Source organism: Balaenoptera physalus (assembly GCF_965194825.1).
Source record: "Balaenoptera physalus genome assembly, chromosome: 9".
Taxonomy (NCBI): Eukaryota; Metazoa; Chordata; class Mammalia; order Artiodactyla; family Balaenopteridae; genus Balaenoptera; species Balaenoptera physalus.
The window spans coordinates 65004232-65030858 of NC_138888.1; the positions used below are offsets into that span (position 1 = coordinate 65004232).

At 38.4% G+C, this 26627-nt stretch overlaps 1 protein-coding gene across 9 annotated transcripts in view; it reads right to left on the reverse strand.

The window, feature by feature from the left end:
* Window positions 1-5891: 5891 nt before the first annotated feature.
* LOC309667148 (uncharacterized protein) overlaps window positions 5892-26627 on the reverse strand; it is a 116763-nt gene continuing 96027 nt past the window's right edge. For 3 of the 9 annotated variants that reach the window (XM_082475475.1, XM_082475477.1, XM_082475476.1), the window contains 4 exons: window positions 15986-16038; window positions 12599-12683; window positions 6869-7003; window positions 5892-6503 (listed from right to left, as the gene is read on the reverse strand). In XM_082475475.1, coding sequence (XP_082331601.1) covers window positions 6329-6503; window positions 6869-7003; window positions 12599-12683; window positions 15986-16038 — 448 coding nt within the window. In that variant the 3' untranslated portion in view covers window positions 5892-6328. Of the gene's footprint in view, window positions 6504-6868; window positions 12684-15985; window positions 16039-26627 lie in introns of all 9 variants that reach the window. The other 6 variants (XR_014267551.1, XR_014267553.1, XR_014267554.1 and 3 more) reach the window with 4 other exon arrangements.

Consider the following 26627-nt stretch of genomic DNA (forward strand, 5'->3'; position numbering starts at 1 on the left):
ATACATCTTGGGGGGCGGGTGCCACTTCTTGGTATCACAGGCTATCTGGTGGTTTTCCCCAATTAAGATAGCTATGCACTCTTACACCTTTTCCAGATATTTAACGCAAGAATTCTTTAGGGTCAGTGTCAATAGCGACCCCATGTGCCAAGCATTGCATGTTCTTTACTCCAGCCATGGAATTTTATTTTCTGACAAGGATCTCACAGTGCCCACCTAGATACTTAAATTGTTGCATGACCCAATAGATAGCAAGAACAGTGACTTTATGGGCTTGAAATCATTACCTATGCTTCTCTAAGATGAGGACCAGAAAGAGGCAATGATTTTGGCAATTATAAGTTACTGAACAATTTGGAGAGCGGCTGCAGTAGAGTCAGTAATCGAAGCAGCTTTCACTCAAGAGGGCTCTTTCCAATAACAGGGAAAGTCCAACAGAAAAAGTTAAACCCATATGCTACATAAATATTTTACCATTTTTTCTCAATTTACTAAGTGATTTAATATGATCTTATATCCTACTTACTACATGTCATATCTGTCACATTAAAATGGCCAATTTTGCATTTTGATAAGAATTAATTAGCTTAATATTATTGGAAAAAAGAATGCTTCCAAGTTCCTAATGCAAATTGACTAATAATCTATTAAAATTTAGAACCCTATGTCCCAATTACTTCACATATGCTTTTCAATTAATTCTTTATTTTCAAAATTACTATTGTGTTCTACCACCAAAAAACCATAAATATGAAGTTGTGAATCATAGGTAGAAAGTAATTTCTATTAAAAAATTGAAGTGTGTACTGTCTCTGGACCTCTATGACAAACATTTTTCACAGGCGTTCACCTTCTCATCAGATATATGTATGTAATGGTTTGTTACAACCATTTAAAACTATTTTGAAAAATGCATATTAATGCAATGGAAACAAACTTTTTATTGGTATTTTTCAAAAATAATTTCCAATTAAACATGGTATTTAGGTTGGTCAGCTGCCAAGTATTTTTGTAGTTTTTGAATAATTGTTTTGATGAATACCAAAAATAAATTAGTATACTTTTATTTTTTCTATCATTGTTAAGGATAGAAAAAGCTCTTAATTTGTATTACATATACAGATGATTTATTTTTTTTCATGCATGGTATGGCAATAGGACTTCTTAGAAGGATGCATATTAATAATCTTAGCTGAAGTTTATTCTTACTATCTAGCAAACATGACTTCTTGTAATTTTATGGAGCACTTACATGGGTCTAGAGTCCAGAAATTGTTTGTATGTAGACTTCCAAAAATCTAAATGGTAATCAGTGTTTTTCTTCTTAAACCAGTGGAATTATTTTCATTTAAACTGGCAGAGGAAAAACAGTTTCCTCTTCAGTAAATCATGGTATAGGATCACATATGGCCATAATGCAATTTTGTAATAATTATATAACGATGAATTCTTGTGTAGACTGCTGTATCAGTGGAGGTCCAGTCAGGAAAACAGAAACCATATTTGCTATGTGAACACAGAGAAGTCAGTATATGAAATTGCTTAAACATATGTTAGAGAACTGGAACTATAAAAAGGAAATACTGAGGTAACACAGAGACAGTATCTGTTGGAAGTAACCACCAGCTCTGGGGCTGGGGAACAATGAGAGGTGGGTGGAGGGCCTGGGAGCCATGTCCCTTGCACTTCTGAGGGGTCTGGCAGTGGGCACAAAAACAGGCACTGGAATCAACTGCCACTGCCAGGGTGAAGGGTTGTTGTTGAGCCATCTGTCAGGACCAGCAAGCAAAGAGGACAGAATAAGCCCTTTCTTCCTCTCCAGCCTTCCAGGCCCTTTCTTGTGACCCTGTTGGTGGAAACTATCAGGTAGCAGCTGGCAGTGTGGTCTGCAAGGTCTCCACCCCAGCATCATGGTTTAGAAGGATGGGCTTGGAGTCAAGAGAAAGAATAGCTAAATAACTGACACATACTTATTAATGTTATTACTGTGAAATTCTTCTTAAAAATCTAAGGATTTAGATTTCATGATTTAATATATACTTTTAAAAAGTCAAGTTTGATGTACTTTATTTGTATATATCGTTATAAATCTTGGTATTTAATGATTTTTACTTATAGTAAAGGATTACACAGAAAAGAAACACTGTATTTTTCTTTGGTACTTCTTAACCTGTTCTCAAGTTCCCTCTGGATTTCTCCACTTGAGGGAAAGTGACAGAAGTTTTTCATATCTATGTTCACTTCTGTGTTCCTTCCCATCAAGAAGGGCAGGTTGACTGGCTGGGCTGTGCCATTTGTCAAGTTTGTCAAGGAATGAGTGAGCAGTACGTTTAAAGTGTAAGCTGCTCCTCTTTTATTCATGAAAGAATTTATATATGTGTATTGTTATTGGACTACTAGTACAAATTTAATGATTGATTTTTCTATTAATGCTATGCACACTGTTGATATTTCCATTAAAGCATAATATTCATGTTTAGGTACTAATGAAAATGTTTATCTTTATATATGGCAAAATATATGATTAGTTGAAGTTTTTATTTTCCCATTCAATCAGTATTGGCATTTCTATGAAATAGAAAGAATTCTTTAAAGAAATTTAGAAAATTGTAATTAAGGTATTATGATTCGAAAAGTTAAGTTCATACTGAGAGTGGCATTTGTGGCATATTTGAGACTTTCTCTTAAGTAGAATTTGTCCTCAAGCAGCTAAAAAACATGCTAAGAAAGAAATGTTTGAATAGGGTCTCAAGAACAATTGCTTCCATGTATTGATAAAAGATCAGCTCAATTTAATTTATCAGTTTTTATTTTGAATACTGGTGGACTTACCTGTTTGTAAGTGGGATCCTTAGTTAAAGTTCCTAAATAGTCTTAAAACAGTCCATATATCTAAATGAGTGGGTAAGAGATTCTTTGGAGTTGTATAGCATCTTGATTCCATTCAAGGAATCAGGGACATGAAGCCTGAAGAAATTTCTATGACTGTATTTTTTTTAATTAAAAATATTTTTATTGTAAAAGATAACATATTATAGAAAAATGCACAGAACATGTACAGTCCAATGAATAACCTTAAGCATTACATAATCTCCACCAAAGTCAAGAAATTGACCATTGCCATCTCTGGCAGGCAAGCTCTATGGACCTCAATGACACCTGCTTCCCGTTTATTCATGCCCTTGTATGATTTGGGCTAGACTTGCTTCCAACAAAAAGAATGAGGCAGAGGTGATGGAGTGTCACTTCTGAGATTAGATAATACAAAGGACATGGCTTCCCTCTTGGCATTCCTTCTCTTGTTCTCCCTTAAATCACTCACGCTGATGCAAGTCAGCTGCAAAGTCATGAGACAGCCCTGGGGAAAGACCTGCACGAGTGAGCTTGGAAGCAAATTTCAGGGGTCTGCAAAAACCACATTAGTGAGTTGGCATAAGATACTTTAGCCCCAGTTGATGCTTGAAAGGACTGTCCTGACTGATGCTTTAATTTCATCCTCACAAAAGACACTGAGGCAGAGGCACCCAGCTAAATTGTGCCCTGATTCCTGATCCACAGAAACTGATATAATAATTATTTTAAACTGCTAAGTTTTGCAGTAATAGAAACACCATCACTCAAAAGCCCTTTTTCTGTCCCCTCCTAATCATTTCCCTTCTCCACTACCCCATCCCCCAAAGTAACCCATATTCCTACTTTTTTAAATTAATTTTTTAATTGGAGTGTAGTTTATTTACAGTGTTGTGTTAGTTTCTGCTGTATGGCAAAGTGAGTCAGTTATACATATACATATATCCACTCTTTTTTAGATTCTGTTCCCATATAGGTCATTACAGAGTATTGAATAGCGTTCCCTGTGCTATACAGCAGGTTCTTATTAGTTATCTATTTTATATGTAGTAGTGTGTGTATGTTACTCCCAATCTCTCAATTTATCCCTCCCCCACCCTTTCCTCCTTGGTAACCATGTTTGTTTTCTACATCTGTGACTCAATTTCTGTTTTGTAAGTAGATTCATTTCTACCATTTTTTTTAGATTCCACAAGTAAGTGATATCATATGATATTTGTCTTTCTTTGACTTAACTTCATTTAGTATGATAATCTCTACGTCCATCCATGTTGCTGCAAATGGCATTATTTCGTTCTTTTTTATGGCTGAGTAATATCCATTCCTCTGTGGATGCACATTTAGGTTGCTTCCATGTCCTGGCTATTGTAAGTAGTGCTGCAATGAACACTGGGGTGCATGTATCCTTTCGAATTATGGTTTTCTCCAGATATATGCCCAGGAGTAGGATTGCTGCATCATATGGTAGCTCTACTTTTAGTTTCTTAAGGAATCTCCATACCATACTGTTCTCCATAGCAGTTGTACCAATTCACATTCCCACCAACAGTGTAGGAGGGTTCCCTTTTCTCCACACTCTCCAGCATTTATTGTTTGTAGATTTTTTGATGATGGCCATTCTAACCAGCGTGAGGTAATACCCTCATTGTAGTCTTGATTTGCATTTCTCTAATAATTAGTGATGTTGAGCATCTTTTCATGTGCCTCTTGGCAATCTGTATGTCTTCTTTGGAGAAATGTCTATTTAGATCTTCTGCCAATTTTTTTATTGGGTTTTTTGTTCTTTTTGATATTGAGCTGCATGAGCTGTTTGTATATTTTGGAGATTAATCCCTTGTTGGTCACTTCATTTGCAAATATTTTCTCCCATTCTGTGGATTTTCTTTTTGTTGATCCATATTCCTGCTTTTAACACAATAGTTTTTGATTTCTCTGCCTTTGAACTCTTATGAATCCAACAATACAGATGACGTTCTTTTGTGCCTGGCATCCTTGGCTCCACATTCTATTCAGGAGATTCATTTTCATTAATCTGTAGTTTCAGTTGGGGCTCTTATGGTTATTATTGTTAAAATTCTTTTAGTACTCAGATTTATGTATTTCTAATTAGTACAAACCTTCAACTAGAATTTCTGTATCAAAAAGTCCTCATATTTCCAATGTTGGTGTATCATGACAAAATGTTTTCTGAAGTGGTTGCACCAATTTACACACCCAACAGCAGGGTATGAGAGTTCCCACTGTCCCACATCCTCACCCAATTTTGCTATCTTAAACTTTAGCCCTTCTTCCACGGGAAGAGCGGTATCTCAGAGGGGGGTTAACTTACTGACGGCTAATGTGGTTGAGTCTTATTTGACTTCACGGCCGAGTCCTGCCACTAAATCTATGGATTTGTTCTTTCCTTATCGATTTGTAGTATTCCTTTAGAATGTATGGATACAAACCCTTTCTTAGCTGTACGTGTTTAAAATCATACCACCTATTTGTGGGGGTCAGGGGAGCTTGCATTTTTATTCTTCAAATGGTGCCTTCTGATAAGCAGTAGTTTTTATTTTAATCTGATTTCTCAGTCTATTTTCTATGGTTATCACTTTTATAACTAATATAAGAAGTCTTTCTCTTTCCCAAGGTCAAGATGATTTCCCTCTATATTATCTTTTAAAACTTTATTGCCATACTTTTCATATTTATAACTATAATCCACCAGGAATTGGCTTTTATATAAGTGTGAGGTAAGTGCTAGATTTCATTTTTTCCCCTATGGATATACAGTTGACACAAGATATCTGTTCCTATACCAATACACACTGTCTTAATTACTATAGCTTTATAATAGTTCTTGAGTTTCGGTATCTGTTAGTGTACATTCTCCAATTTTATACTTCTGTTTCAGATTTTTTTTGCATTTCCATATTTATTTTTTAACCAGTTTATCAATTTCTCCTAAAAAATACCCTTAAGGATTCTGGTCGGAATTGCATTGAATCCTTAGATAAGCTCAGGAAAAATTGACATAGTTACAATAATTAGTCTTCCAATTCAAAACCAATATAGTCCCTTGATTTATTAGGCATTTTATCTTTGGTCTTAGTTCTTTACCTCCAGCTCTGTGCAGGTTTAGAGCTCAGGACATACACTGAGGGGGACAACAGCCATATTTGAGCTCCCTGAAACCTCCCATTCTGTTAACCCAGTGCTGTGTGACCTGCAAAATCTCTCCTGGCCACTCTGTCCCCCTAGTAGCAACACTATATGCAGGTTTACTTAGTTGTCTCAAATCTACAACCAACAAATGCCTGCAAGGATGCTCAGGTCCTTAGCTCTCCTCCATAAATGTATCCCCTTGTTGGAATCTTACTCTTTTTAGTCTTTGTAGCTGCTGAAGTTCTCTGATGCCTTTAAGTAAATCCTTTTGTAACTTTTCTAGGTTTTCTGAATTGTTTTGATCTGCACCGAAATGTAGTTATCTCAAGGCTTAACTAGGGAAATATCCACTTCCAAGTTCAGGTGGTTGGTGGCAGGATTCTGTTCTTTGCAAGCTGTTGGACTGAGGGCCTGAGTTTCTCACTGGTAGTTGGCCAGAGGGAACTCTCAGTTCCTTGCATGTGGACATTTCCAAGGTGTCAACTTGCTTCATGAAACCATGCAAGCTGAGAAGGCAATAGAGAGAGTCTGCTATTAAGATGGAAGTCACAATCTTGTGTAACCAAAGTGACAGCCCAGCACTTATACTGTCTTCTGTTGGTTAGAATCTAGCTACAAGGTTTGGCCTACACTCAATGAAAGGGGATTACACAAGAACTGGAATGTGGAAAAGCTAACATGTGGAAGAACTGACAAAAAAATTCATATATAATTGGGACTTATGATCTAGTCATGTCCTGATCACTCTTGCAGAAGCAGTTCTCTGATCATATCACGACCCTGCCTAATAAATACAGCAAAGAACCTCTTGCCCACAACTACCCACAATCAGACCCCAATCTTCATTTCCAACTTTTCTATTTTCTCTTACCACTCCTCATGAATTTCATGCTGTAGCCAGTGCTGTGAGCTCATTTCACAAGGTGTTTGCTCTGCATGTTTGTCGTGTTGCTCCCCCTGCCTGAAATAACGGATTCTTCTCTTTCCATAAAGTAAGGTTTTTAGCCTGGAAAAAAGAAGGGGAGGTGGAAGGCACATTATTTTTCTCTTCACATATGTAAAGAGATAGCACCAAATAAGCCAATGTATAGAAGACTGAAAGGGCAGGTTTTCAGGTATAATGGAGAATTCCTGACAGCCATCAAGGCTGCCCAACAGTGAAATGAACTGCCTGAAAAACGGTGAGTTTTCCATTTTTTTATGTGTTCAAATGAAGGAAAAAAATCTGTCCATTATGGGGATAAAGGGATACCAGTGTTTAATGGGAGTTAAAATGAAAAGACTTCTGAGGTACCTTCCAACTCTTAAAGAGTCCATGAATCTATGAATTTATATAAGGATAAAAAAACATTGAAATAAATGTTTAATGAGTCAGTCATTGAGTGAATGAATACAATGACTGATATGAGACTCAAACGGGGTCCCAGTGTATTGATGGCCTTAGAACTTTAGATCCTGCTGAGTTGTTTGTTGTCCTGCATGCAAGGATTGTGTGTCACAAAAACCAGGAGCCTTAAGTGAGACTGAGTGTCACTATATACTAACTCCCTAACGAGAAATAGACATGGGTGCAGGCCCATCTGGCCAGGCTGTTTCTGTCACATTCATGATGTCATTCAAGACAAATAAGCCAGGCAATAGACAATGAATTTGACTACTGCATAAATTTGGTGTTATTTGGTGTTAAGATTCAACATACTCTTGTATAGATGAGGGTGGACTTTCCTTTAAGATAAATGGGAAGAAGTTAATTCTGGCACCCATGGCAGTGGATTTTAGATTAGGGAAAGAAATTTGTTCTGGTCTTCCTGGAGCCTCAAGTAGATCTGACTCTGAGATGTAGGAAGGGAAGAATTGCCATGGCCTCTGGCAGCGGGTCAGGAGTAAGACAGAAAGCAAGCCAATAAGGAGGTTCTGTGATGGGTCTGGACCTGTGCAATTGTTGAAAGTACTCACTTTTTTTTTTTTTTACATACACCTACTTTCCCAAATGTTTACTAGACTTTCATTACAATTTACAGTGTGGAGCCCATTGGCCAGCTGCGGAGTGTTGTAAAGTTAGCGCCAAGTCCCAGAAAAACAGATTGGGGCCAACTGCAGCATATAGTGCAAGTGCGGCAGGATGTGCACAGTGGGCCCCTCCGCCAGGAGACATGTAAGATGGGGCATTTGTTGGAAGAGTTTGTGAGACCCTCTCTCTGCCCAGAGCTCCAGGACCAATGCATCTTTCCACCACCTTAAACCTCTGGTGAATATCTCCTCAAATTACAGAAAGACACACTGTGGAGGAGCAGCTAGGTGGAGACAAGATGGTGGAGTAGAAGGACATGAGCTCACCTCTTCTTATGAAAATACCATAATCACAACTAACGAACTGCTGAACAACCATCGACAAAAAAAAAAAAAAAAAAAATTGCTGGAACCTACCAAAAAAGACATGCTACATCCAAAGACAAAGCAGAAGCCACAACGAAACAGTAGGAGGGGAGCAATCACAATAAAATCAAATCCAATATATGCCAGGTGGGCGACCCACAAACTGGAAAACAATTATGTCACAGAAGTTCTCCCACAGGAGTGAAAGTTCTGAGCCACATGTCAGGCTCCCCAGCCTGGGTGTCTGGCAACAGGAGGAGGAACCTCCAGAGAATTTGGCTTTGAAAGCCACTGGGGTTCGATCACAGGAATTCCACAGGACTGGGGAAAGAGAAATTCTACTCTTGGAGGGTGCACATAAGGGCTCGTGCTTACCAGGACTCAGGGAAAAAAGCAGTGACATCATAAGATCCTGGGCCAGACCTACCTGCTAATATTGGAGGGTTTCCTGTGGGGGGGCGGGCGGTGTGCAGCTGTGGCTCACTGCAGGGACAAAGACACTGACAGCAGTAGTTCTGGGGAGTACTCACTGGCGTGAGCCCTCCTGGAGTCTGACATTTTCCCACCCAGACCAGACCCCACAAATAGCCTGTAGCCTCTAGTGCAAGGATGCCTCAGGCCAAACAACCAACGGGGTGACAACACCCAGCTCCACCCACCAGTGGGCAGGCACCCATCTGTCCCACCAGAAAGCCTGCACAAGCCCCTGGACCAACCTCATCCACCAGGGGGGCAGACAGCAGAAACATGGAGAACTACAACTCTAGCCAAGGCAATGAGAAGAAAAATAAATAATAAAATAAAAGGAATGCAAATTGGAAAAGAAGTAGTAAAACTGTCACTGTTTGTAGATGACATGATCCTATACGTAGAAAATCCTAAAGATGCTACCAGAAAACTACTAGAGATCATCCATTAATTTGGTAAAGTTGTAAGATATAAAATTAATACACAGAAATCTGTTGCATTTCTATACACTAACAATGAAAGATCAGAAACAGAAATTAAAGAAACAATCTCATTGACCATTGCATCAAAAAGAATAAAATACCTAGGAATAAACCTACCTAGGGAAACAAAAGACCTGTACTCCAAAAACTATAAGACACTGATGAAAGAAATTGAAGGTGACACAAACAGATGGAGAGATATACCATGTTCTTGGATTGGAAGAATCAGTATCATCAAAATGACTATACTACCCAAAGCAATGTACAGATTCAGTGCAATCCCTATCAAATTACCAATGGCATTTTTCACAGAACTAGAACAAAAAATTTTTAAATTTGTATGGAGACACAAAAGACCCCGAATAGCCAAAGCAATCTTGAGAAAGAAAAACGGAGCTGGAGGCATCAGGCTCCCTGACTTCAGACTATACTACAAAGTTACAGTAATCAAAACAGTACGGTACTGGCATAAAAACAGAAATATAGATCAATGGAACAGGATAGAAAGCCTAGAAATAAACCCACACACCTATGGTCAATTAATCTATGACAAAGGAGGCAAGTATATACAGTGGAGAAAAGACAGTCTCTTCAATAAGTGGTGCTAGGAAAACAGGACAGCTACATGTAAAAGAATGACATTAGAACATTCTCTAACACCATACACAAAAATAAACTCAAAATGGATTAAAGACCTAAATGTAAGACCTGGTACTATAAAACTCTTAGAGAAAAACAGGCAGAAGTCTTTGACGTAAGTCACAGCAATATCTTTTGCAATCCGTCTCCTGGAGTAATCGAAATAAAAAATAAACAAATGGGACCTAATTAAACTCAAAAGCTTTTGCACAGCAAAGGAAACCATAAACAAAATGAAAAGAAAACCCACAATAAAGGAGAAAATATCTGCGAACAATGCAACCGATAAGGGATTAACCTCCAAAATTTACAAACAGCTCATGCAGCTCAATATCAAAAACACAAACAACCCTATCAAAAAATGGGCAGGAGATCTAAATAGACATTTCTCCAAAGAAGACATACTGATGGCCAAGAGGTAGATGAAAAGATGTACAACACTGTTAATTATTAGAGAAATACAAATCAAAACTATAATGAGATATCACCTCATACCAGTCAGAATGGCCATCATCGAAAAGTCTACATGGGAGTTCCATGATTACCTAGTGGTTAGGATTCTGGACTTTCACTGCTGTGGCCTGGGTTAGATCCCTGGTCGGGGAACTGAGATCCTGCCAGCCATGTGGCAGGGCCAAACAAAGTCTACAAACAATAAATCCTGGAGAGGGTGTGGAGAAAAAGGAACCCTCCTATACTGTTGGTGGGAATATAAATTGGTAGAGCCATTATGAAGAACAGTATGGAGGTTCCTTAAAAAAACTAAAAATAGAGCTACCATGTGATCCAGCAATTCCACTCCTGGGCATGTATCCAGGGAAAACCAAAGTTCGAAAGGATACATGCACCCCAATGTCCATTACAGCATTGTTTACAATAGCCAGGACATGGAAGCAACTCAATGTCCATCAACAGATGAATGGATAAAGAAGAGGTGGTACATTTATACAATGGAATATCACTCAGCCATAAAAAAGAATGAAATAATGCCATTTGCAGCAACATGGATGGACCTGGAGATTATCATACTGAGAGACGTAAGTCAGAGAAAGACAAATATCACATATCACTTATATGTGCAATCAAAAAAAATGATATAGATAAGCCTATTTACAAAACAGAAACAGACTTAGAGAATGAACTTATGGTTACTAGTGGGGGAGTGTGTGTGGGGAGGGAGGGATAGATTGGGAGTTTGGGGTTGACATACTATACTTAAAATAGATAACCAGCAATAGACCTACTGTACAGCACAGGGAACTCTGCTCAATATTCTGTAATAACCTGAATGGGAAAAGAATTTGAAAAAGAATAGGTACATGTATAACTGTATCACTTTGCTGTACACCTGAAACTAATACAACATTGTTAATCAACTGTACTTCAATATAAAATAAACATTTTTTTAAATGGAATCACAGGAAAAAAAACAATTTGCCATGTGAACTCTGCTTTTATTTGGGAAGAAGTGAACACATTCTTGAGTGTCCCAGTCACAGTGGCAGGGACAGTCACCAGAGGAGTGGTGACCCTGGCAATCAACAGCAACAGAAACAGCCCAGTTTCCTCCACAATGCAGAAGGCCAGAGGAAAAATCCCTGACAAATTGCTTGAAAATATTCTGAAGACATTTAGAGAGTGGCCATTTAGTAATAACGCACTTCATCTGTAAAATGGGGCAATAATACTTGTCTCTGCTTCCCTCCAGAGAAGTTACGAAATGTAAAATAATTCATGTGATGTGTCTGAACACCTAGAAAAAAATACAAGTATATGATATCATGATTACCTCCATAAAATATTAAAATAATATGTGCATTTTCAACACCTGCAGTTGTACATGAAATATATAACTTTTATTGTTTTCTGTCTAATCCACTGCACCCGCATTAAAAAAATGTACCCCAATGGTCCAATTTTTAAAAATACATAAAATTTAGACAGATACTTATTCTTTTATTCACCCCATTGTGCCTAGGTCTCACAGAACATATTTTAAATAATATACTACCATAAAGAGACCATTTCAATACAAATCTCCATAGTGTGGGTTAGTAAAAATTACTTTTAAAGGCAAACATCTGGCACCTCATAAATATATATCACCTTCCATCAAGAGTTTCTCAAACTCTCTTCATATATATTATACTTAAAAGCATTATTAATTCAGCATATTGTACATTGGTTTGAAAGTAGTCCCAAAGCAGAATTACATATGTAAAATATGGGCTGCAATACCTAGGCCCGTGCAGCTCATAAAGAACATTAGCCATGATCCTAAATCCTTTTGATTTAATGTTTTCTGTTAGCTAACAGGGGTGGGTGATTTTTTTGAGCACGGATACAAGAAAATACTATAGTTAAGCTTAAAGGCAGCTATTATTCTAATTTTTTTTTCCTCTCATGACATTTTAGCAAATTATTCTAGGCTTACATTTAACTTGTGTCAAAAAAAAGTCTGAAATATTTTACTCTGGTTTATTTTTACATCTAAAAGAAATTTTCAGAGATGACTTGCCTTTACAAAGGCTGAATCTGAAACACCTAACTGGTATTTCTCCTTTTCTAGAGGCTACTGTAAAAAAGAATATTCTGTAATGCCCTTTGGCAATTTTTCCTGTCATTAATGATCTTACTGGGAAGTTATCTGAAGTTGTACTTCAGTTTGTGTTTTTTCTGTACAAGTAAATGCCAATTCTTCTTGCTGTGTCTTTAATAATGCTGCAGAAAATACAATCAGGTTTATTGTTATATTTTTGTAATGGTACATATATTTAGTTCATAAATCTTATTATTTTGCCAGTGATAACACTCACTCCTTTAGCTGTTCCTGAAAGTTAAAGTTAGAGGCATTTTCTTGTATTTTCATATTTCTCCCAACCCCTTTAAGAAATGAATAACACAAAATGGGCACAAAGCTGAAAGTTGTGAAGGTTTGTGGCCTGACAGACTACACAGGCTGTTTACCTCACTCATCTCATATCCCTGGTATCTCGTCTAAAACTATTGATTTTCAGGCACTATGTTAGGCAGTGGAGATACAACTACAAACATAACAGAATTTCTAACCACACAGAGCTTTCAACATAAAAGAGAGCAAAGAATAAGTAAAGAAATGGTCAAATAACTTAAAATTGTTTAAGTGCTCTGAGGGAAAAATATAGATGGTTATGCCCCAAAATTAAAAAAAAAGGACCTTCTTTGGATGGGACGGTCAGAGATACTCTAAGCACCTCATGTTAAGTGTATCATGCTGATTTCCTGATTAAATAATGAATGGGATACACACATCTTTTTCTCTAAATCATATTAAAATGACTATCTAAACATACAATATATACAGAGAAAATCCTGTACCAGTATTAGAAAACATGGAAGAATAGCAGTCACACACCAGAAACTTTAAGAAAATTCTCTACATAAGGAGAATCTGCACAGACAACTGCTTGTCTGTATGCAGATGAACACCTCGCTTGGGAAATAAGTGAGGAGATCCCAAAAGAACTCGCTAGCAGCAGCATGCAGAAGGACAAACGGGGTATTAGGACAGTAAGACAGCAATATGTGATCCCACTGGAAACTCAGTAAGTACTCAGTTCATGTCTGCCGCCTTACATGTCTGATCCCCTGGCACTCGCTCACGGTGTATCCTTGGAAATACCCCTGCCAAATAATGGCTGCCATGATAAACACAAAAAGGTGGTCTCTGAATGGAGGGAGGCTTCCTGCTGCAAAGCCTATCCCATTGGTCTCTCTCTACAAACCTCTGGAAATAGAGCTCTAAACTGACAAATGATATATGGGAACTTTATTCTTCTCCCTTCATTTCAGCTTGAAAGACTCAGTCTCACAACCTCTGACAGGTCCCATTTCACACCAGAGCAGAATGATCCAAGAGAGTTCTCTGTAAGGAGAAGCTAGTATAGAAAAATCACTGGGTATACAAAAATTACATGGAAGTTCAAAAGAGAGTAACTCAGAAGAGCAGTCAGAAGAGTTAGGTTTTCTGACAAAATCCTAAACATTTAAAAAGTATGTTTACTCATTGTCTCTTTATAGGAGTCAAGGCAGTAGTGCAGACAATGAAAGGGAAAATATGAACCAGAAGAAACTACACAGAGAAGAACAATACAATCACTGAATTAAAGACCTCAGTGAAGCAGACATTAGCAGATTGAAAAGGCAGAAACTAATGATCAACACTAACTTTCACTATGAGCCAGACAGTCTTCTCAGCACTGTGGATACAGAAATAAGGAGAACCAAGTCCCTCTCTTCACAGACTTCATGTTCCACTGGGGAGAGACAGCCAGAGACACAATGAGCAATTAAACTTCTGCCACATTGGAAGATTATACGTGTAATCAAAAATCTATAAAAAACGGGGAAAGGGAATAGGGAGCAAGGATGACAGGTTGCAGTTAAAAATGCATGAGGTCAAACAAAGTCCTTACTGAGAAGGTGACGCTACAAAGACTTGATATTGTAGAATAGACAGTGTGTGACTTCTTCCATCTTGACTTCTTAGATCACTCTCTAGGGATATCCAGCTGTCATGTCATGAGGACATTCAACCAGCCTGTGAAGAGGCTATCGTGGAGAAGAAATGATGTTTCCCACCAACAGCCAACACCAACTTGCCATACATGTGAGCAGCCTCTTTGCAATTGGGTCTCCCAGGCCCAGTAGATACATAAATACATGGGATGTATGCAGTCCCAGCCAACATCTTACTGCATCCCATGAGAAGGTGAGACAGAATTTCTCAGCCAAGATGCCCCTGAATTTTGGACCCAAAGAATCTGTGAGAGCTAATATTTAAAATTTCAAATCACTAAGTTTGGGGATAATTTGCTAGGCAGCAGTAGATAATCAATACACATGCAGATATCCAGAGGACAAGCATCCAGAAAGAAAAGCAAGGGCCAGTCTCTGAGATAAGAACATGCCTGGCATGTTTGAGGAACAGTAAGGAGGCCAATGTAGCTGGAGCTGAGTAAGGAAAAAAATACATAAGAATTGGAGTTAAGTGAAGAAATAGGTGCCAGATGGTATAGAACTGAGTTAGCCATGGAAAGGATTTTGATTTTCACCTTGAGAAAGATTGGGACAGACAGGAATTTTAAACTCAGAAGTAACATAATCTGAATTAGCGTTTAAAACATTCACTCTGGCTGAGGCTCAGAATACAGTGGGATGGGGGGCAGTGAACAAGTTTAGAAGTAAAGAGTTAGGAGGCTATTGCAATAATCCAGGCACAAATGATAGTGACGTGTACCCGACTGGTACCAGTGGAAGTGGTAGAAAGTGGAAAGATTCTGGATATATATCGAAGAGAAGTCAAGAATTAGATGTAGGGTGAACAAAAAAGAATCAATGGTGACTCGTACATTTTTAGCCTTAACAAGTAGAGTAATAGAGTTAAATCTGAAAGATATCATAAACGAATAGCTATAATATTTCTTGAGGCAACTAGAGGATGATGGAAATAACAAGCAGGTTAGAAAAAGATCAAATCACACTTCTACAAATAAAAATTTTAGTTTGAAATTAAGAATTTTTCTATAAAAAAGCAGACAGGTGAAGAGAATTAATGAGTAGGATAAAAAGGATGTTGCAAAATAATACAGACTATAGCACAGAAAGCTAGAGAGATAATCTGTCAGATAATATGAGACATAACTTATGAGATAAGGAGGATATAATAATGTTTGACATAAATCCAAGGCTGCTAGTTCCATAATACCTAGACAAGTACTCGGAACACAGTAACTCTCAATAAATATTTACATATTTATTGAATTAATAATAATGCTAGAAAAAAGGTGTCAAGAGAAATTCCTATGGCAGCATAGGAATTTCTAGCTCTACCCCAACAAAAACATCAATTTGATTAACTATCTGCATTCAAAAATACCTTCATAAAAGTGAAGGATTCAAGGTGAGGGATTACAGCACGTGGGTGAAGCACAAAAATGAGAAAAGATGGATTGAGAAGGGTAAGAAGCATACATTCACACTACCTCCATCATCCTTTCCCCAAGCCTGGGCAGCCTGGTGTGAAGACAGACACTCCCTGTGTGAGAAGAAGGAGAGTGAAGTGAGCGCTTGACTTTACCATGAACCCCAGAGGAGGCCTACCAAATTCCAGGCTGATCCCTGGGCCTTAGGTGGTCCCTGCATGCTCCCACAAACCCAGGCCCCTGATGTACCCTGGCACCTGCCAACTCCAGTGGCCTCAGTGGCTCCTGCAGCCCCAGGCAGCATATATGGCACCAGGCTCCACATAGGCTCCCAGCTCACCCTCACTCCTGACAGCTCCTAAGGACCTGGGCAGCTCCTGAGGCCCCAGGTGGCTCCCATGACACCAGGAGATCAGTGGAATCCAACAATCCCAGGCTCCCAGCCCACCCCAGTGCCAACTGGCTCTGATGGCCCAGGGTGCCTCCTATGGCCCCAGGCTTTCGATGGGCTTCTGTGAACCTAAGCTCCGGCTCACCCCAGTGCCAGCTGGATCCCATGGCCCTGGGCAACTTTTGTGGCATGAAGCTCCAGGTGGGCACCTGTGAATACAGGCTCCCAGCTAGGCCATATGCCAGGCCAACTCCTGTGAACCCAGACTTTTGACCCACACCAGTGCCAGACCAATACCCACAGACCTAGACTCTAGACCAGCTCCCACTGACCCAGGCTCATGGCACTAGGCTAGGCCCAGGCTAGTACCCGAGACTTCAGGTTATAGGCTGACTCTTGTAGCCCCAGGCTCCGGGCTCATCCTACTATGAAGATGACCTCAGTAACCCCACCTTCCAGATTGGTCCCACCAAACCTGGCTGCCAGCTAATCCCAGTACTGGTTTGCTCCTGTGGAGTCGATATCTAGGTCTACAACTGCAGATCCAGGCACTGGGCTGGTGTCCATGTACCAAAGCATGAAGCTTGCCCATCTACTGACCCAGGCACCAGCTGTGCCTGCCCAAGGACTCTCGCAGCAAGTCCACCCATGGACACGATCAGATGGCCCACCCAGAATCTCTGGACAGACTGACTCTGGAGGGCTATGCCTGCTGAAACCAGTCTATAAAGACTAGAAGAGGTGCCTCTCAAATGCACAGACATAAATGCAAGGCCACAAGGATCATTAATAATGAAGGAAATAGGACGTTGCCAAAGGAAACTAATAAAGCTTCAGTGACGAATCCTAAAGAAATAAAGATCTACAAGTTTTCTGACAAAAACTAAAATACAGATCATTTGAAATCACACAGTCAGAGGAGAAAAAGATAAAAGAATGAAAAAGAGTGAATTATGGGCTATCATTAAAAGAAACAATCTAAGCATTACTGGAGTCTCAGAAGCAGAACTGAACATGAAAGGAGCAGAAAGATTACTTAAAGAAATAATGGCCTTCAAGATGGCAGAGGAGTAAGACATGGAGATCACCTTCCTCCCCACAAATACATCAAAAATACATCTACATGTGGAACAACTCCTACAGAACACCTACTGAACACTGGCAGAAGACCTCAGACTTCCCAGAAGAGGCCCTCAGGTGACCTACACGCAGAGGCAGGACCAAATCCAAAGCTGAAACACAGGAGCTGTGGGAACAAAGAAGAGAAAGGGAAATATCTCCCAGCAGCCTCAGGAGCAGCAGATTAAATCTCGACAATCAACTTGATGTACCCTGCATCTGTGGAAGACCTGAATAGACAACGAACCATCCCAAAATTGAGGTGGTAGAGGTTGGAAGCAACTGTAGACTTGGGGTTTGCTTTCTGCATCTAATTTGTTTCTGGTTTTATGTTTATTTTAGTTTAGTATTTAGAGTTTATTATCATTGGTAGATTTGTTTATTGATTTGGTTGCTCTCTTCCTTTTTTAATTTTTTATATATATATATTTTTCCTTTTTCTCTTTTTGTGAGTGTGTATGTGTATGCTACTTTGTGTGATTTTGTATGTAGAGCTTTGCTTTTGCCATTGGTCCTAGGGTTCTGACTGTCCTTTTTTTTTTCTTTCCAGTATAGTTTTTAGCACTTGTTATCACTGGTGGATTTCTTTTTTGGTTTGGTTGCTCTCTTCTTTCTTTCTCCCTTTTTTTTTTTTTTTTACTTTTTACGTTTTTTATTTTTAATAATTTTTTTCTATTTTAATAACTTTATTTTTTTCCTCCCTCCCTCCTTCCCTCCCTCTGCCCCTTCCTTCCTTTTCTCCCTTTTCTTCTGAGCCATGTGGCTGACAGGGTCTTGGTGCTCTGGCTGGGTATCAGGCCTGAGCCTCTGAGGTGGGAGAGCCGAGTTCAGGACGTTGGTCCACCAGAGACTTCCCGGCACCATGTAATATCAAATGGCGAAAGCTCTCCCGGACATCTCCATCTCAACGCTGAGACCCAGCTCCACTCAACGACCAGCAAGCTACAGTGCTGGACGCCCTATGCCACACAACTAGCAAGACAGGAACACAACCTCAACCATTAGCAGAGATGCTGCCTAAAATCATAATAAGTTCACAGACACCTCAAAACACACCACCGGACATGGTCCTGCCCACCAGAAAGACAAGATCCAGCCTCATCCACCAGAAAACAGGCACCAGACGACTCCACCAGGAAGCCTACACAACCCACTGAACTAACCCTACCCACTGGGGGCAGACACCAAAAACAATGGGAACTATGAACCTGCAGCCTGCAAAACAGAGACACCAAACACAGTAAGTTAAGCAAAATGAGAAGACAGAGAAATACAGAGCAGATGAAGGAGCACGGTAAAAACCCACCAGACCAAACAAATGAAGAAGAAATAGTCAGTCTACCTGAAAAAGAATTCATAGTAATGATAGTAAAGATGATCCAAAATCCTGGAAATAGAATGGAGAAAATGCAAGAAATGTTTAACAAGGACCTAGAAGAACTAAAGAGCAAACAAACAATGATGAACAACACAATAAATTAAATTAAAAATTCTCTAGAAGAAATGAATAGCAGAATAACTGAGGCAAAAGAATGGATAAGTGACCTGGAAGATAAAAGAGTGGAAACAACTACCACAGAGCAGAATAAAGAAAAAAGAATGAAAAGAATTGAGGACAATCTCAGAGACCTCTGGAACAACATTAAATGCACCAACATTCGAATTATAGGGGTCCCAGAAGAAGAGAAAAAAAAAGGGACTGAGAAAATATTTGAAGAGATTATAGTTGAAAACTTCCTAATATGAGTAAGGAAATAGTCAATCAAGTCCAGGAAGGGCAGAGAGTCCCATACAGGATAAATCCAAGGAGAAACATGCCAAGACACATATTAATCAAATTATCAAAAATTAAATACAAAGAAAAAATATTAAAAGCAGCAAGGGAAAAACAACAAATAACACACAAGGGAATCCCCATAAGGTTAACAGCTGATCTTTCAGCAAAAACTCTGAAAGTGGCAGGACATATTTAAAGTGATGAAAGGGAAAAACCTACAACCAAGATTACTCTACCCAGCAAGAATCTCCTTCAGATTTGACAGAGAAATTAAAACCTTTACAGACAAGCAAAAGCTATGAGAATTCAGCACCACCAAACCAGCTCTACAACAAATGCTAAAGGAACTTCTCTAGGCAGGAAACACAAGAGAAGGAAAAGACCTACATAACAAACCCAAAACAATTAAGAAAATAGTAATAGGAACATACATATTGATAACTACCTTAAATGTAAATGGATTAAATGCTCCAACCAAAAGACATAGACTGGCTGAATGGATACAAAAACAAGACCTGTACATATGCTGTCTACAAGAGATCCACTTCAGACCTAGGGACGCATACAGACTGAAAGTGAGGGGATGGAAAAAGATAGTCCATGCAAATGGAAATCAAAAGAAAGATGGAGTAGCAATTCTCATATCAGACAAAACAGACTTTAAAATAAAGACTATTACAAGAGGCAAAGAAGGACACTACATAATGATCAACGGATCAGTCCAAAAAGAAGATATAACAATTGTAAATATTTATGCACCCAATATAGGAGCACCTCAATACATAAGGAAAATGCTAACAGCCACAAAAGGGGAAATTGACAGTAACACAATAATAGTAGGGGACTTTAACACCCGACTTTTACTGATGGACAGATCATCCAAAATGAAAATAAATGAGGAAACACAAGCTTTAAATGATACTTTAAAAAAGATGGACTTAATTGATGTTTATAGGACATACCATCTAAAAGCAGCAGATTACACTTCCTTCCCAAGTGCAAATGGAACATTCTACAGGATAGATCATATCCTGGGTCACAAATCAAGCCTTGGTAAATTTAAGAAAATTGAAATCATATCAAGTATCTTTTCCGACCACAATGCTATGAGACTAGATATCAATTACAGGAAAAAACCTGTAAAAAATACAAACAAATGGAGGCTAAACGATACACTACTAAATAACCAAGAGATTACTGAAGAAATCAAAGAGGAAATCAAAAAATACCTAGAAACAAATGACAATGAAAACACGACGACCCAAAACCTATGGAATGCAGCAAAAGCGGTTCTAAGAGGGAAGTTTATAGCAATACAATGCTACCTCAAGAAACAAGAAACATCTAAAATAAAAAACCTAAACGTACACCTGAAGCAATTAGAGAAAGAACAAGAAAAAAACCCCAAAGTTAGCAGAAGGAGAGAAATCATAACAATCAGATCAGAAATAAATGAAAAAGAAATGAAGGAGGGCTTCCGTGGTGGCATAGGGGTTAAGAATCCGCCTGCCAATGCAGGGCACATGGGTTTGAGCGCTGGTCTGGGAAGATCCCACATGCCGCGGAACAACAAAGCCGGTGTGCCACAACTACTGAGCCAGCGCTCTAAAGCCCGCGAGCCACAACTACTAAGCCCGCACGCCTAGAGCCGGTGCTCCGCAAAGAGAAGCCACCTCAATGAGAAGCCTGTGCACCACAACGAAGAGTAGCCCCTGCTTGCCACAACTAGAGAAAGCCTGTGCACAGCAACAAAGACCCAACTCAGCCAAAAATAAATAAATAAATTTATAAAAACAGAAATGAAGGAAAAGATAGTAAAGATCAATAAAACTAAAAGCTGGCTCTTTGAGAAGATAAACAAAATTGATAAACCATTAGCCAGACTCATCACGAAAAAAAGGGAGCAGACTCAAATCAATAGAATTAGAAATGAAAAAAGGAGAAGTAACAACTGACACTGCAGAAATACAAAGGATCATGAGAGATTACTACAAGTAACTATATGCCAATAAAATGGACAAGCTGGAAGAAATGGACAAATTCTTAGAAAAGCACAACCTTCCAAGACTGAAACAGGAAGAAATAGAAAATATAAACAGACCAATCACAAGCACTGAAATTGAAACTGTGATTAAAAATCTTCCAACAAACAAAAGCCCAGGACCAGATGGCTTCACAGGTGAATTCTATCAAACATTTAGAGTAGAGCTAACACCTATCCTTCTCAAACTCTTCCGAAATACAGCAGAGGGAGAAACACTCCCAAACTCATTCTACGAAGCCACCATCACCCTGATACCACAACCAGACAAAGATGCCACACACACAAAAAAACTACAGGCCAGTATCACAAAATCCTCAACAAAATACTAGCAAACAGAATCCAACAGCACATTAAAAGGATCATACACCATGATCAAGTGGGGTTTATCCCAGGGATGCAAGGATTCTTCAATATACGCAATTCAATCAATGTGATACACCATTTTAACAAATTGAAGGAGAAAAACCATAGGATCATCTCAAAAGATGCAGAAGAAGATTTTGACAAAATTCAACACCATTCATGATAAAAACCCTCCAGAAGGTAGGCATAGAGGGAACTTACCTCAACATAATAAAGGCCATATATGACAAACCCACAGCCAACATCGTTCTCAATGGTGAAAAATTGAGATCAGGAAGAAGACAATGTTGCCCACTCTCACCACTATTATTCAACATAGTTTTGGAAGTTTTAGCCACAGCAATCAGAAAAGAAAAAGAAATAAAAAGAATCCAAATCAGAAAAGAAGAAGTAAAGCTGTCACTGTTTGCAGATGACATGATACTATACATAGAAAATGCTAAAGACACAACCAGAAAACTAATAGAGCTAATCAATGAATTTGGTAAAGTAGCAGGATACAAAATTAATGCACAGAAATCTCTTGCATTCCTATACACTAATGATGAAAAATCTGAAAAAGAAATTGAGGAAATACTCCCATTTACCACTGCAACAAAAAGAATAAAATACCTAGGAATAAACCTACCTAAGGAGACAAAAGACCTGTATGCAGAAAACTGTGAGACACTGATGAAGGAAATTAAATATGATACAAACAGATGGTGAGATATACCATGTTCCTGGATTGGAAGAATCAACATTGTGAAAATGACTATACTACCCAAAGCCATCTACAGATTCAATGCAATCCCTATCAAACTACCAATGGCATTTTTCACAGAACTAGAACAAAAAATTTCAAAATTTGTATGGAAATACAAAAGAACTCGAATAGCCAAGCAATCTTGAGAAAGAAAAACGGAGCTGGAGGAATCAGGCTCCCTGACTTCAGACTATATTACAAAGCTACAGTAATCAAGACAGTATGGCACTGGCACAAAAACAGAAATATAGATCAATGGAACAGGAAAGCCCAGAGATAATCCCACGCACATATGGTCACCTTATCTTTGATAAAGGAGGCAAAAATATACAATGGAGAAAAGACAGCCTCTTTAATAAATGGTGCTGGGAAAACTGGACAGCTACATGTAAAAGAATGAAATAAGAACTCTGCCTGACACCATATTCAAAAATAAACTCAAAATGGATTAAAGACCTAAATGTAAGGCCAGACACTATAAATCTCTTAGCAAAAACAAAGGCAGAACCCTCCACGACATAAATCACAGCAAGGTCCTTTTTGACCCACCTCTTAGAGAAATGGAAATAAAAACAAAAATAAACAAATGGAACCTAATGAAACTTAAAAGCTTTTGCACAGCAAAGGAAACCATAAACAAGACAAAAAGACACCCCTCAGAATGGGAGAAAATATTTGCAAATGAAGCAACTGACAAAGGATTAATCTCCAAAATATACAAGCAGCTCATGCAGCTCAATATCAAAAAAAAACAAACAACCCAATCCAAAAATGGGCAGAAGACCTAAACAGACATTTCTCCGAAGAAGATATACAGATTGCCAACAAACACATGAAAGGATGCTCAACGTCACTAATCATTAGAGAAATGCAAATCAAAACTACAATGAGGTATCAACTCACACCAGTCAGAATGGCCATCATCAAAAAATCTACTAACAATAAATGCTGGAGAGGGTGTGGAGAAAAGGGAACCCTCTTGCACTGTTGATGGGAATGTAAATTGATACAGCCACTATGGAGAACAGTATGGCGGTTCCTTAAAAAACTAAAAATAGAACTACCTTACGACCCAGCAATCGCACTACTGGGCATGTACCCTGAGAAAACCATAATTCAAAAAGAGTCATGTACCACAATGTTCGCTGCAGCTCTATTTACCATAGCCAGGACATGGAAGCAACCTAAGTGTCCATCGACAGATGAACGGATAACGAAGATGTGGCACATATATACAATGGGATATATACAGTGGGATAAGTACTCAGCCATAAAAGGAAATGAAATTGAGTTATCTGTAGTGAGGTGGATGGACCTAGAGTCTGTCATACAGAGTGAAGTAAGTCAGAAAGAAAAACAAATACCATATGCTAACACATATATATGGAATCTAAAAAAAAAAAAAAAAAAAGGTTCTGAAGAACCTAGGGGCAGGACAGGAATATAGACGCTGACATAGAGAATGGACTTGAGGACACGGGGTGGGGGTAGGGTAAGCTGGGACGAAGTGAGAGAGTGGCATGGACATATATACACTACCAAATGTAAAATAGATAGCTAGTGGGAAGCAGCTGCATAGCACAGGAAGATCAGCTCGGTGCTTTGTGACCACCTAGAGGGGTGGGATAGGGAGGGTGGGAGGGAGATGCAAGAGGGAGGAGATATGGGGATATATGTATATGTATAGCTGATTCACTTTGTTATACAGCAGAAACTAACACACCACTGTAAAGCAATTGTACTCCAATAAAAATGTTAAAAAAAAATTTTTAAATATAGAAATTAAATCAAACTAAAAAAAAAGTAAAGAAATAATACGAACTTCCCAAATCTGGGGACAGATTTCAATATTTTCAATATCCAAGTTCATGAAGGTAATAAGTCACCCCAAAATTTCAACTCAAAACAATCTAACTCCAAGACACATAATAAAACTGAATAAAATCAAAGAGAAGGTGGGTAATGAAGGTGAGTAAATCACAAGTCTAGTATGAAGGTTACAGACAAAAGTATTAAAAATAACTATAAAACAATAATTTGTAAATGGATATGCAGTATATATAGATGAAAAGTGAAATCAAAACCAAAATATATGAGGAGATAGAAAATTGTAGAACATTAGTATGTGTTTGGAGTTATTATCAACTTAAAATAGATTGTTGTAAATATAATACGTTTTCTGTAAGCCTAATGGCGACCACAAAGCAAACACCTATTGTAGATATATAAAAAATACTAAGAAAAGAATTGACATACCACTATAAAAAAAATCACAAAGGAAGAGAGTAACAGAAAAAAGAAGGAACAAAGAAATTACAAAACAGCTACAAAACAGTTAAACAAATAGCAATAGTAAATCCATGCCTATCAAAATTACTTTGAATGTAAATGCAGTAACTTCTCCAATCAAAAGAGATAAATGGCTGAACGGATTAAAAAATAAGACCCAACTTTATGCTGCCTACAAGCGACTCATTTTAGCTTTAAGGACACACATAGGCTCCAAATGAAGGGATGGAAAATGATATTCCAAGCAAATGGAACCCAAAAGAGAGAAGGTTGCTATACTTATATCAGACAAAGTAGATTTTAAGTCAAAAACTTTAACAAGAGACAGATACATAATGATAAAGGGATCAATTCATCAAGAGAATATAACAATTATATATGCACCCAGTATCAGAGCACCTAAATATATTTAGCAAACACTGCAGAATGGGAGAAATAGACAATAACAGTAGGGGACTTCAATACCCTACTTAAACTATTGGAAGATCATCCAGACAGAAAATCAGTAAAGAAACGTTGGACTTGAACTATAGCTTAGACCAAATGGACCTGACAGACATGTATAAAATATTTCACCCAACAGCAGCAGAATACATATTCTTCTCAAGTGCACCTGTAGCTTTCTCCAGGATAGATTATATGTTAGGACACAAAACACGCCTTAGCAAATACAAGATTGAAATCATACCAAGTATCTTTCCCAACCACAACGGTATGAAACTAGAGATCAGTAACAGGAGGAAGACTGAAAAAATAATAAATGTGCGGAAATTAAACAACCACTCCCGAACAACCAATGGGTCAAAGAAGAAATCAGAAGGGAAATAAAAAATTACCTTGAAACAAATGAAAATACAAAATACCAAAACTTATGGGATGCAGCAAAAGCAATAAACTTTTATGACAAAAACTCTCAACAAAGTGAGTATAGAGGAAACAGACCTCAACATAATAAAGGTCATATATAGCATCACACTCAATGGTTAAATGTTAAAAGCTTTCCTACTAAGATCAGGAACAAGACAAGGGTGCTCATTTTACCACTCCTGTTCAACACAGTACTGGAAGTTCTAGCCAGAGCAATTATGTAAGAAAAAAAATAAATAAATAAGAGGTGTCCAAATTGGAGAAGAGGAAGTACAAGTGTCTCTGTTTGCAGGTGATATGATCTTATACATAGAAAGCCCGAAAGATGCCACCAAAACACTGTTGACACTAAAAAGTGAATTTACAAAAAGTTGCAGGACACAAACATCAACATAAAAAAATCAGCTGTGCTTCTATGCACTAACAACAAACTACCTGAAAAAGAAATAAATAAAATAACCCCATTTCAACAGAATCACAAATAATAAAATACTTAGGAATAAATTTAACCAAGGAGGTTGTAGTGTAAGTGTCTGACAGTTTTTTGTTTATTTTTTGTTTTTTATCATAATGCAAGTGCCTCACTTAAGCTCTGATTGCTAAGGAATCCAATTCAAAGACAGCTCTCTTGACTAAACACACTGCCAGTTACATGACTAGGTAAGAGCCAGGCTTCACACCACATCCACCTCACCCCTACTGCACCAAAGTTTGCTTGTTTTAGAGATCTTTGATTCACTTAGATAACTGACTGTTGGCTGTTTGTTTTTCTCTTCTTGAACTTTAATTCCTGATCTTATTCTTTAAATTCACCAATAAATAATGAACCCACGAAACCATAGGCCCCCACTATTGACCCCAATAAAAGCAGAGCTCCCAGGCCTGAGTGTGTGTGTTCTCTCTCTCTCCCCACCTGCCCTCATTCCGCCTGAGGTCTCACTGTGTGGTCTCAGGTGTGCCACGTACTCTCCAAGACCTGTGAGTAATAAACCCTGTTGTTTCACAGTGTCTTGATATTAACTGCTGAGGGCATCTTGCAGTCATAATAAGAACCACAAGGGCTGGTCCAGCCACAACATTGGTTCCAAAAGGGGAAAAGTCTATGGG